This window comes from Vicia villosa, unplaced genomic scaffold (assembly GCF_029867415.1).
Source record: "Vicia villosa cultivar HV-30 ecotype Madison, WI unplaced genomic scaffold, Vvil1.0 ctg.001710F_1_1, whole genome shotgun sequence".
NCBI classification, from domain to species: Eukaryota; Viridiplantae; Streptophyta; class Magnoliopsida; order Fabales; family Fabaceae; genus Vicia; species Vicia villosa.
The window spans coordinates 408,607-423,035 of record NW_026705706.1 but is presented as its reverse complement, the minus strand read 5'-3'; the positions used below and the strand labels follow the sequence as shown (position 1 = coordinate 423,035).

At 31.8% G+C, this 14,429-nt stretch overlaps 2 protein-coding genes across 2 annotated transcripts; one reads left to right on the top strand and one right to left on the bottom strand.

Annotated features, from left to right (window-relative positions):
- Positions 1-1,097: 1,097 nt before the first annotated feature.
- On the top strand, positions 1,098-1,760 carry LOC131636398 (agamous-like MADS-box protein AGL80). The gene has a single exon (XM_058907001.1). It carries the CDS (start codon positions 1,137-1,139, stop codon positions 1,758-1,760), a length of 624 nt encoding a protein of 207 aa, XP_058762984.1. The 5' UTR covers positions 1,098-1,136.
- Positions 1,761-13,684: 11,924 nt separating this feature from the next.
- Positions 13,685-14,429, bottom strand: LOC131636399 (agamous-like MADS-box protein AGL80). The gene has a single exon (XM_058907003.1). It carries the CDS (start codon positions 14,388-14,390, stop codon positions 13,722-13,724), a length of 669 nt encoding a protein of 222 aa, XP_058762986.1. The 5' UTR covers positions 14,391-14,429; the 3' UTR covers positions 13,685-13,721.

Genomic DNA, 14,429 nt, shown 5'->3' with positions numbered 1-14,429 from the left:
CCTGTCTGATACGTGCTGGGTTGTTTGCCATTTTTCTAAAAAAAATTGAAAGCCATTAGAATGCGAAACACTCAAGAAAATAAAAAAAAACAACTCTGGGTATATTTCGGAAGTGCATTTCCGAAACTGGGCAGAGAGGTGTTTTCGGAAATGCACTTCTGAAACCCCCCTGCGAACACCATTTTTGCAGCAACCCATTTCCTCCCTAAATGCTTCAAAATCAAATTTTTACTAACTAAACACACACATTGAACTATAATAACTAAACCCTATAACATTTTACTAATTTCTAACAATCCAAAAATGCATTTCAATCCTATAGTTGAAAGATTTAAAACTTACAAATTGGAAGCTTTGAAACTTGAAGTTTGAGTGGCCTTTGAAGGTTGTAGAGCAACATTGAAAAGCAAATTCCTATAGTAGGATGGAGAAATGGAAGGATTTTGTGAAAATTTTGAGTTTTAGGGTAAAAATGAAAATGGGGGGCTGTTTTGTTTAAACAGCAAAACGCACATTTTTTCGGAAATACATCTCCGAAGTGGTGATTTCGAAAATATATTTTTGAAATATTTTTTTACCTAAAAAAAGATGATTTCGGAAATGTATTTCTAAAGTATATGGGCATTATGAGAAATTCGCCGCGGGTGACAAGAAGGTAAGTGGGACAATAAAAAAATTCTCTAATATTTAAGCAAAGCAAAATTCAAAGAGGCCCACCCTTTATGTGTAGCTTGGAGCGGCCCAACAAACAGTAATCCTTCCCCACTATGAAATAGTCCACGTGCTGAATTTGAGAAATAGTAATGCTGATAAATACTATGAATTATTCCAATCATATTATAAATCGAAGTACATGAATATAGAGATTACGATTCTAGATACATCCTTTTAAAAACGAAAATATATTAAATTCATAAAATCTTCTATTTTATGCATCTATGTGGATGGAATGAAAATAAACTCATTTTACCGTTGAAAGAAAATGCCAGTTGGAAAATCAAGACACACGCATCTAACCACGTACATATGTCGAACATGAACTCTTATATATACAACACATTATTCAGAAAACAAAAATCACAACCATCATTCTTCTTTTTCTTTATCGATTTTCATCTTATTTTCTTGTCAAAACCATGACTAGGAGAAAGTTGAAACTTGCTTTCATTGAGAACGATAAGGCTAGGAAATTAACATACAATAAAAGGAAGAAGAGTTTATTGAAGAAGGTTGATGAAATAACAACACTTTGTGGTATCTACGCTTGCGCCATAATTTATGGCCCGTACGATCCACGACCTGAGATCTGGCCATCGCCGTCGAGAGTGGAAAAGGTGCTTTCGAAATTCAAGACAGCGCCTGAGTTTGATCAAAGCAGAAGGATGGTGAATCAAGAGAGTTTTCTAAAACAAAGGATTTCCAAGGGTGAAAACCAACTTCAAAAGCAACGGAGAGACAACAGAGAGAACGAGACAACTATGCTCATGTTTCAATGTCTCCATGCTGGGAAGGTCGTGCCGAACGATGTGTCGATGGGTGGTTTGAATGATCTTGCTTGGTTGATCGATCAGAATTTGAAAAAGATTGGTAGAAGGTTGGAATCTAGTGATAGTAACAATAATATTCATCCAAATCAAAGCGAAATACAACCACTGCCGTTTACGGATTTGATGAATGGTAATGGTGATGAGACAGTGTCACTGCCATTTGGTAATGATGATGAAAATCTTGAGAATGAATTTTGGAGGAACCTACAATAGTAGAATCAAATCATGTATATGTACTTCTTAAATTATTAGTACTGTATATGTACTTGTTTGATTAAATAAAAATGTTTGGCACACACACACACATCTCACACACACACACACATACATATCATTCTATACATTTTCATAAAATGACTTATCTCACACACACACACATCTAAATGTTTGGCAGCAAGTGTGATATGAGAATAGATATTTGTTCTTTATTTTGGTATTATTGATGAATTTGTAATTCGACTCTTACAATCTTTCTGATCATCATCACCTTGTGGTAGAAGGAATTGGATCTCTCCAATTTTCTCTCTCATACCATCTCTCATGTGCAATTATGAATGGTTGGATTAATCCAATAGTTGACAACAAAACAAAAAGAAAAGAAAGCATATTTAATAAAGAAAGAGAAATATATATTAGTTTTAATTTTCCTTTTTAACCAAATATTAAGAGACAAAAATGAATACATTTAAAAGTGTGAACTTTTATATTTGTTTTTATTTTCTTTGATTTTTGTGGTATTTTATTTCTACAACAATCAACTTATATAATTCAACTTATATAATGTGGCTAAATGAAAAACGTGATTGTGGCTAAAGCAAAAACGTTTCAAAATTTATTAAAGAAGATTAAAATAATCATTCCTATTGTAAAAAGATTAAAAGTTTCATAAAATCTATTTTTTAATATTTTTTAATATTTTATTAAATACAATTATTTTAATTATTTATTTAGTCGTTCCGTATATGTTTTTATAATACGTTATAATAAATATATTATAACTTTCTCATTTTTAATTAGAAAATATATAAATTAGCTAATTAATTATAATTTATGTCAAAAAAATTAATGTTTAATTTGTATGTTTCACTCATTTTCAAATAAAAAAGCTTTAAAATTTAAAGTTTAAAAAAATAGCAGTTGAAATATTATAAAAAAAATTTCAGTTGACAATATGAAAAACAAGACATTAAATTTCTCTCTATTAATATTGGATTATGAAAAACAAATAATGCATTAATTTTCATATATTAATTATTTTACTATTCATTATCAAATAAATATTTTTATACATTTTTATTTAAAAATAATTAAATTATTTTTATACATATTTAATCAATCAATTAAATTAATTTTTATATTTAATAAAAATGAGAATAATCAAAATAATATTTATTTATATATACATACTAGGAAAAATTATGTAAGTAAAAATATTTAAATTTAATATTTTATAATATTTTCAGTTTTAAAATATAATTATAATAAATGAATTATAATGTGCTATATTTCATTGTTTAAACGTTATTTTTTTTAAATGATTTGCTAAAAATAGATGTCAAGTATACAATTTATATATGACAATTATCTATCACCAACTTAATTAGTTATTTTTTAACTTTTTTTTCTATCTTATATTTATAAATAAGTATAATTTAAAATATTATAAAAATTATATATGAAATACGTATTTGTGGCTAAGAAAAAAATTAATGTATTGCTTTTCATATTGTCAACTAAATTTTTTTTTTAGAATATATCAACTACTATTTTTTCAAACTTTAAATTTTTAAAGATTTTTTATTTGAAAATAAGTGAAATCGTTGAAACATACAAATTATACATTAGTTTTGTTTGCCATAAATTATAATTAATTAACTAATTTATATATTTTCTAATTAAAAATGAAAATAGTTAGAATATATTTATCATAATATATTATAAAAACATATACAGTAGGAATGATTATTTTAATCTTCTTTAATAAATTTTGAAATGTTTTTGATTTAGCCACAATCATGTTTTTGATTTAGCCATAAGTTGATTGTCGTAGAAATAAAATATCACAAAAGTTAAAGAAAATAAAAACAAACATGCGAAAACTTCTCATATATATATATATATATATATATATATATATATATATATATATATATATATATATATATATATATATATATATATATATATATATATTCATATTTGTCTCTTAAATATTTAGTTAAAAAGAAAATTAAAACTAATATATATTTTTCTTTCTTTTCTTCATTAAAGATGCTTTCTTTTCTTTTTGTTGTCAAGTGTTAGATTAATTCAACCATCCATAATTGCACATGAGAGAGAGCATGAGAGAAAAAATTGGAGAGGATCCAATTCCGTGGTAGAAGGGATTCTTTATACTATGATATTTAAAATAATAGAAATAAAGGAAAGAAATAGTCCATACAAATGTTTCTACTGATTCACTATCATCATAGGAACCAGTTCAGTCTCTTTAATTCGATGGACTTTCATGAAGGCCACCTTGACCAAAACTAACATAATTTATAATTGTCAAATTTTCTTTACTTAAATCTTCTCAAAATTTTAGTTAAATACAATCAAGCATTACTTTGAACAGGGACGGACCCAGAAAATTTTTATTGTGGGGGCAAAATTTATACATTTGTAACACAAATATAATATATCATTTTATAAATAAATATCATATTTATTTTTTATAATATTTAATATTTAAAAAATATTAATAATTTCTTATTAATTTGTTAATTAGACCTATACATGTTTATTGTTTTGTCTCATCAAGTATAAATACGAAAAAAAAGCTAACATGTGCCCCCAAAAACACAAGTTAATAAGCTATTTATAAAAATATTTTATTAAAATACGTGCATGTATTGAAATTTTAAATATGATTTTATAACATTTAAATATATTTAACTTTTTCTAAGTATCATTAGAGCACATGTTAGCATGACCCTATAAATATATTGATAGATTGTATATCATTCATTTATCATAGTCTACCAATACATTTTGATAAAAGTAAGATAAAAACCATTTAATTCGTCAGTGTAACTTTATAATTGTGAAATCGACTATTTTGCAATAGAATTTAAAGCAAAGACTAAATAAAACTAATATTTATTATAATGTTCAAGGCACTTTATAGTACATTAAAAATGTTTATTTTAGTTAAAGTGGGGGCATAGGCCTACGTAATCTCCAAGTTAGGTCCGTCCCTGACTTTGAAGGAAATAGCCACTACTAGAGTATGTCAAACTGAAATAAAGTGGAGATACAAATTTTCTCTTTTAAAAATACTAGAATGTGACCCCGCGCACAGGTGCCGTAGGTTTAATATATGAGTAATGCTATTCTTACACCATATTCATACACCAATACTTACACCAAACACTGTTCACCATATTTATACGGTGAACAGTGTTTTTTAAAATAAAATAATAATATTTATAAAAAAATTTTTTATTTTTAAAATTACGGACAACACTGTTCATGTACGGACGTGCATTAACCAATTTCATTACTGCATTAATCAAGTTTGATGACTGCTACAAATTATTTTTAATACCTGGATGTTGCATTAACTAACTTCATTACTGCATTGACCAGGTTTTTACACTGCATTAACCAAATTTGGTGACTACTGTAAAGTACTGTTCATGGGTGTAAGAATAACATTATTCAAATTTGGTTAATGCAATGTAAAAACTTAGTTAATGCAGTAATGAAGTTGGTTAATGCAACATTCAGGTATTAAAAATAATTTTTAGCTTTCACCAAACTTGGTTAATGCAGTGTAAAAACTTGGATAATGCAGTAATGAAGTTGGCTAATGCAACATCCAGGTACTAAAAATATTTTTTAGCAATCATCAAACTTGGTTAATGTAGTGTAAAAATTTGGTTAATGCAGTAATGAAGTTGGTTAATGCACGTCCGTACATGAACAGTTATGTCCGTAATTTTAAAAATAAAAAATATTTTTTATAAATATTATTATTTTATTTTAAAAAATACTGTTCAACGTATAAATACGGTGAACAGTGTTTGGTGTAAATATTGATGTATGAATATGGTGTAAGAATAGCATTTCTCTTAATATATTGTATGTTTTTAAAATGTATCTATAGTTTGCGTAATATAGGAATGCGTAAATGATTACATAACTTGTGAATAACTTGTGAACCGCTTGATATGCGGGTGTAAATTATTTTTATTTTATGATTTGTAATTATCATTTCTGGAACATTTTACCTCTCTCTTGTATAAAGAGGTAAGTTTTATTTTTTTTTAGAAAGCAAGATATCATTAATAGGAGAACTAAGGGTTCTCCAACCCATTTACAAAGGCGATAGGGCGCCCCTCAAAAAGAAAAAATTATCAACCAATTACATTACGAGAGAAAATACAACGGATCCATACAAAACTCGTAATAAGAGTAATTGGGGTGTGTAATTTTTCACAAAAAGACCACCTCCAAACTAAAGTCTTGATATTCCAAACGATGTTATTCACATTCCATGCCTCCTTGCGAAAGCACACGCCGTTTCTAACCAACCAGACACCAAGTTGAAGCTAACCAAACTATATCCAATTTTCTATCCAACACCTTTTGACTATCAAAGAATCGATGCCAATCCATAAAATTTGATAAACACCTTTCTTCTAAAAAAGCCCCTTTACCCACCCAAAACGCTATTTCTCTCCAAATATTTCTAACCACCAAACAACCAAAAAAGAAGTGATCCCTTGATTCCTCATAATGACCACAAAAAATACACTTTAAATCTTCCAAAGGAAAAGACATATCTCGTGTCGCCAAAAGATCTTTCATAGGAAGCCTATTATGAAATAGTCTCCAACCAAAAGCCTTTATTTTGGACGGAACCTTCGTCTTCCACAAAAATCCAAACGCTTCCATATAATTAATGGGAGGGCCATACGGAAAGCTAGACTTCTCATAAAAATCGTAACAAGAGGCTACCGAAAATTCCCTCTCCAAATTTCCGTACCAAACCACGGTATCTTTTCCTAAAGCCCACCCTTTAAAGGCCTCCAAACGCTCCTTCAAAGATAATAATTGAGCGGATAACTCCGGGTCCTCCACTACACCACTGGGTAATCCGAAGTCACCCCACCTCCACACCTCTTCCACCCATCCCCCCGTAGCCGCCACCGACACATTCTTTAAACGGGAAACAGGAAATAATTTCGGAAATTCCACGAATAAAGGTTTGTCTTCCAACTAAATAGCATACCAAAAAGGGGTATTAAGTCCATTGCGAATAATAAATCTACTACTCCCAACAATAGGATCACATAAAGAAAGAGAAGGAGTAGAAGAAGAATTAATCTTAAGGATATCCTTCCACCAAACGGAGCAAGACATAGAAACTTTTACCTTACAATCTATGACAAAATCTTTGGAAGATAAGTCACCATAACGCGATTTTAACACATTATACCACAAAGAATTTTGGCTTTGAAGAATCCGACACCTCCATTTATTGAGAAGAGCCAAATTAAACATTGCCAAATTCTTGATACCTAACCCTCCTTTAGATAAGGGTAAAGTAACATCGCTCCATTTTTTCCAATGAATGCACCTTCTATCTTCCACCCCTCCCCACAAAAATTTACTTTGCACACTAGTAAATTTTTTCACCACTTTCTTTGGCATCTTATAGAAGGACATAGTGAAAATGCACAACGAACTAAGGACGGATTTGAGAAGAGTGATACGACCTCCCAAATTCAAGAAACGATTCGTCCATCCTTCCAAGCGATTTCATGTCTTTTGTAAAAGAGGATTCCAAGTAGCTTCCTTCCTCGGATTGAACCCGATTGGAATTCCTAAGAAATGGAAATTGCTCTCTTCCAACCTACAAGAAAGAAAATGGGAAGACGCCTCTAAGAAATGAGGGTTAGTGTTAATACCGATCAATTTACTTTTGTGATAATTGATACCAAGGCCCGACACAAGTTCAAATGCCCGAAGAACCGCGCGCATCACCCACACATGTGGGTCGAAGACTTACATATTGTAGTCGAAGTGTGTTCTAGTATGTAGGTGTAGAAATGATGTGGTTGTTAGTATTTCGAATTGGGTCTGTTTGTTATGTCATATTATTTAAGTTAGCTTGTGCCCTAAGTTGGCTTGTAATGGGTATCTGTGAAAAAGCCCATTAGTTTAGTATGTTAGGTTTATTATAAATAGCATACTAGTCTCTCATCATTGTATACTGCAAATCCTAATTTAGGGTGAGAGGGTTATTGGTTATTCTTGTAATTTGTCATCTTGATTGAAAGAGAAAGGAAGGAATAGAAGTTATAACCAATTCTTGTTGTTCTTATTGTTTATTATCTTTTCTCCCCTTGTGTGTTTCTTGATCACAGATAAACAATTTATCTTTTTGTTCATAAAAGCATCCTTTTCACAACACGGGTCTTAAAATCTAAATCTCCAACTCGTTTAACCTCGGATCTATACCTAGTGTCTTTGAAAATGTTTATGCAAATCGACAAGAAAAGTAATGTATCACCTCTGATCTCATTTTTAAAACCTCTTTTGTCAAAAGATATTTAATTTTTAGAACAACAATGTGATTATGTTTTACCCCACATTTTCAAACTTGATTAAAATAATCTTGTATGTTTGCCTTTTTTTTTAAGCCATTTAACTCGAGATTTTTGAAAATACAACCTCCTCGGGAGACACCGTCGACTCCACTCTCTTTGGACCTCATCAACCTTAAAGAAAGTCTTCCCATTCTGAAAGAAAGCTCATAATCAAACTCCGTTGACGAGGTCTATTCTTCATGATTATGAAAGATTAATGCTGGACGACTAATTAAGGAGGTGGCATATTCTTAGTTAGTAAGAAATGAATTTAGAATACAGCTAGCAATTTTACACCGCACATAACCGCCATTTACTTTCTTAGCTTATAAGTTTTGTAGCCTATATAAATGGATCTAGCTATGGTGTAATTTATATCACATTTTGAATAAATTGAGTATCAATAAAATATCTCTCTTCCTCTCCTTTTTATTTTGTTAGTTTTAGTTTCATTTTATATGTCCCATTAGATAACAAATTGGTATCAGAGTAGGTTAGGTTCTGCTAGTGTGAGTGTCAAAAATATTTTTGAGTGTGTGAGGAACAAAAGAGTTCTCATTGTGTCCAAAATTATTGTGAGTATTTTTTTAGATATATGGCAAATTATAATTTTGTCTGGTCCGGTCCGAAATTAACTGCAGAGTTGGATTTTAGTTACTGGGAATTGTTGATGACAACACATCTAAAAGCTCACAATGTTTGGAGCTTTGTGGATTCTGGTTTACAGCAAGGAGCTGATGAAGTTGCTCGTAGAAGGGACCAATTGGAACTATCATAAATTCATCAAGGAATTGATTACTCAATATTTGGCAAAATAGCATATACCAAAACTGCTAAAGAAGCGTGGGACATATTGAAGTTGTCACATAAAGAAGTAGAGAAAGCTCAGAAGTCCAAATTACAATCGCTGCATAGAGAATATGAAAGGTACGAAATGTCAAATTCAGAAACAGTAGAACAATATTTTTCTCGTGTTATAAATCTCGTCAACAAGATGCGAGTATATGGAGAAGATATTCCAGATAGCAAAGTGGTAGAAAAAATTCTACGTACGATGCCGATGAAGTTTGACCATGTGGTGACTACATTAATTGAGTCCCATGCGCGATACAGATACTCTGTCTATAGCACAATTACAGGGAAGCATTGAAAGTCATGTCAACAGAATATTAGAAAAGACTGAAAAAGTGGTAAAATAAGAAGCTCTAAAGAGTCAGGTAAATTTCAACAACACCTATGAGTCAAGTTATATTGTAGAAGAAAGAGGTCAAAATACTTTCAATAGAGGAAGAGGAAATTATAGAGGCAGAGGCCGAGGCCGAGGAAATTATGGAGGAAGAGGACGTGGCAACTTTAACCATTGGAGAGACAATAATTTCAATCCATCCAATCAAGGAAGAGGTGGAAATAATTTTGGGTACAACAATCGTGGTCAAGGAAACAATTTTGGATTCAAAATTCATGGTCGAGGAAGAGGTAACTACAACCAAGAAAGGACGAATTATAGTTGTTATCACTGTGGAAAGTTTGGACACAAAGCAGGTGATTGCAGATACAAACATCAGGCAAATGTGGCAGAAAGTTCGTATCAAAATACAGGTGAGTACTTTGAAAATCCACAAAATTTATTTTTGGCCAGTAATACATTTTCTGAGGAAGAGGATATTTGGTATCTGGATACTGGCTGTAGTAATCATATGTGTGGGAACAAGGAATTATTTTCTTCTCTAAACGAAACGGTAAAATCTACCGTGAAGTTTGGAAACAATTCAAATATTCCAATTTTGGGAAAAGGCCGAATTGCTATCAGGTTGAAAGATGGAACTCAAAACTTTATTGGTGATGTTTTCTATGCTCCTGGCCTTCATCACAATCTCCTGAGTATGGGACAACTGTCGGAGAAAGGTTACAACATGCAGATTCACAATGGTTTTTGCACGTTGATCGATAGAAATGGAAGATTCATCACAAAGGTAAGAATGACACCAAACCGCTTATTTCCTTTGAAAATTCAACATGAAAAATTTCCTTGTTTGAGTTCTATCATTCCAAATGATGATTGGTTATGGCACATGAGATTTGGTCACTTTCATTTTTCTGGCTTGAATTACCTATCGAGAAAAGAATGTGTTTCTGGATTGCCTGTTGTGAATATTCCAAATGGAGTATGTGAGACTTATCAAATTGGAATAAAAGCATAGAGATTTTTTTCCAACTGGAATGTCTTGGCGAGCGAAGAAGCTGTTAGAGATAATTCATTCAGATTTGTGTTCAGTGGAAATACCAACACCAGGTGGGTGTAAGTACTTTATTACTTTTATTAATGATTTTAGTGGAAAGACTTGGATGTATTTCTTGAAACAAAAATCAGAAGCATGTGATGCCTTCAAGACATTCAAGGCATTTGTAGAAAAACAAAGTGGTTGTAGAATCAAAGCATTGAGAACAGACAGAGGCCAAGAATACCTCGCTGGTACAAGTTTCTTTGAACAACATGGAATTGAGCATCAATTAACAACAAGGTACACACCTCAACAGAATGGAGTTGCTGAAAGAAAGAATAGAACGATCATGGATATGGTGAGATGCATGTTGAAGGATAAACAAATGCCTAAGGAATTTTGGGCAGAAGCTGTTGCTACTGCAGTTTATATTTTAAACAGGTGTCCACCAAAAAGTGTTCAACAAAAGACTCCCGAAGAAGCGTGGAGTGGAAGAAGACCTTCAATTCGACACCTTAGAGTTTTTGGATGTATTTCATATGCTCATGTACCAGATCAATTGAGAAAGAAGTTAGATGACAAAGGAGAAAGATGTATTTTTGTTGGTTATAGTTCAAACTCAAAGGCCTATAAGCTTTACAATCCAGAGATAAAGAAGGTGATTATTAGTCGAGATGTGACTTTTGATGAAGGAGGACTGTGGGATTGGTCCTCAAAGTCACAAAAAGATCCAATAGTAACTTCAAATGATTACGAAGAGATGAATGAATATAATCTAACACCTGATGAGCCAGAGACATCCAACAGACAACAAACAATGCCTGATGAGCCAAAAACATCCAACAGACAACAAAGGCTACGTAGATTACCAGCCAGATTGCAAGATTGTGTTTTGGGTAATGATAATGACCCATCTGATGAGGAGATTATCAACTTTGCTTTATTTGCAGATTGTGAGCCATTTACTTTTGAAGAAGCAGCTGATGATGAAAATTGAAGAAAAGCCATGAATGAAGAAATCAATGCAATTGAGAAGAATCAAACATGGGAGCTGACAGAGTTACCAGCAGACAAGAAAGCTATAGGAGTGAAGTGGGTGTACAAGACAAAGTACAAACCCAATGGTGAGATTGATCCGTATAAAGCAAGGTTGGTGGCAAAAGGATACAAACAAAAACCAGATATTGATTACTTTGAGGTATTTGCTCCTGTTGCAAGGTTAGATACAATTAGAATGCTTATTCGATATCAGCTCAAAATAGTTGGAAAATACATCAAATGGATGTTAAGTCTGCATTTCTTAATGGAAATCTGGAAGAAGAAGTGTATGTTGAGCAGCCTGCCGGATATGTAGTAAAAGGAAAGGAAGAAAAAGTCTATAGATTGAAGAAAGCATTATGTGGCTTGAAGCAGGCGCCAAGAGCTTGGTATAACAGGATTGATTCTTATTTTGTGAAGAATGGTTTTTAGAGATGTCCTCACGAGCACACGCTATATATCAAATACATTGATCCTGGTGTCCTTATTGTGTGCATATATGTTGATGACCTGATTTTCAATGGAAATAATTCAGAGATGATTACAAAATTCAAGGAGGCTATGATTCGACATTTTGAAATGACAGATTTGGGCCTAATGTCTTATTTCCTTGGCATTGAGGTTGTCCAACAAGATGAAGGAATTTTCATTTCTCAAAAGAAGTATGCAAGTGATATTCTGAAGAAGTTCAAGATGGAGCATTCAAAGCCAGTCTACACACCTGTTGAAGAAAAGTTGAAGTTGACAACAGAAAATGATGGAAAGAGGGTAGACTCAACCCAATATAAAAGTTTGATCGGAAGCCTAAGATATCTGACTGCGACAAGACCAGATATAGTATATGGAGTTGGATTGCTAAGCAGATTCATGGAAGAACCATGTGTTAGCTAGCCATTTGCAAGGAGCTAAGAGGATTCTGCGATATATCAAAGGTACACTGACTGATGGAATTTTTTATGCTAGTAATAATGAAGTGGAGCTTGTTGGATACACAGATAGTGATTGGGCTGGAGATATAGAAACAAGAAAAAGCACGTCGGGGTACGCATTTCATTTGGGTGCAATTTCATGGTCTTCAAAGAAACAACCAGTTGCTGCACTTTCTACTGCTGAAGCTGAATATATTGCAGCAACCAGTTGTGCTACTCAAACAGTATGGATAAGAAGAATTTTAGAAGTGATACATCAGAAACAGAATAGTCCTACAAAGATATATTGCGACAATAAGTCTGCAATTGTACTGAGTAAGAATCCAGTTTTTCATGGACGTTCCAAGCATATTGATATTCAGTTCCATAAGATAAGAGAGTTGATAGCTGAGAAAGAAGTGGTGATCGAGTACTGTCCCACTGAAGAACAAATTGCTGATATATTTACGAAACCTTTGAAGATTGAGTTATTTTACAAGTTGAAGAAAATGCTTGGAATGATTAAAGCTTGATTTAAGGGAGGCAATTTTGAATAATTAAATCAAGAAGGTTGTGGAAATATAGGACAATATTCTTCATGATTAAGAAAGATTAGTGCTGGACAACTAATTAAGGAGGTGGCATATTCTTAATTAGTAAGAAATGAATTTAGAATACAGCTAGCAATTTTACACCGCACATCACCGCCATTTACTTTCTTAACTTATAAGTTTTGTATCCTATATAAATGGATCTAGCTATGATGTAATTTATATCACATTTTGAATAAATTGAGTATCAGTAAAAGATCTATCTTCCTCTCCTTTTTATTTTGTTAGTTTTAGTTTCATTTTATATTTTATATGTCCCATTAGATAACAAAAAATATAGTATGATATATTACATAATGTTGGAAATGGTTTTTAACTATATTGTGAAAATGAAAAAAAATATTATGTTTAAATATCTTTTAGCGTGGCTTAGTTTTTGAGATAAATCATCTTTATTATATTGATAAATGTTAACTATTAATAACTTATATATGTTAGTTGTAGAAATAATTGTCAAAAATATTACATAATATTAATTTATTTAAATTTTAATTTCTTTGTTAATTAGATTTATTTGGTGGTTGTGATTATGAAAAATAGAGAAAATGTTAAATTTATATTTTAATTAATTAAAATTTTATGATTAGTTGTGTGCAAAAGAATTTTCCGAGAAAAGATGTGAAGATATTACACCATAAAAACCTGCGATAGTGTCTTCACATACCCCAAAGATAAAACAACAATAAAACAACTCATCTTACAATCAAAATATGGGACATATTCATCTCAATACATGCAAAACACAGATAAATTCATTCTAAGGTAAAAGATTACTCCAAAATTCATTTTGAATTTGAGCATCATTACCAAACAATATTGCTTCCTCCCCATGATCATTCATTGTGATAGTGTCAGCATTATTCATTTCAAGTGTTTCATTCTGGGATGTTGTTGGTGGTGGTAGTGCTGCCAATGCCATTTCAAGCTGATCTTGACTATTAATAATGCAACTATCCTCTCCCTCCAACCTTCTACAGATATGTTTCAAATTCTTGTCAATCATCCAAGATAGATTTTTCAAATCAGTCTCTGCGATATTGTTGTCCACAATTTTCGCTGCATTGAGACATTGAAACATGAGCATAGTCATCTCCTTCTCCCAATTCTCTCTCCTTTGCTTGTTTAGTTTCTCTTTAACCTTCATAACCCTTTGTTTCAAGAAAATCTCGGGATTCACCATTTTTTTGCTTTTCTCAAATTCAGGCACTGTCATGAATTTGGAGAGAACCTTTTGGACTCCTAATGGGGATGGCCAAATCTCAGGTTGAGGATCATACGGACTAAAAATTATGGCACAAGCTTCAATTCCACAAAGAGTGCTTAGTTCATCAACTTTCTTCAATAAACCATTCTTCCTTTTCTTATATGTTGATTTCCTTGCAGCATCATTCTCAATGAAAGCGAGTTTCACCTTTGTTCTACCCATAGTTGTGACGAAGAGGACAATGAAAAGAAAAAAAAAGAA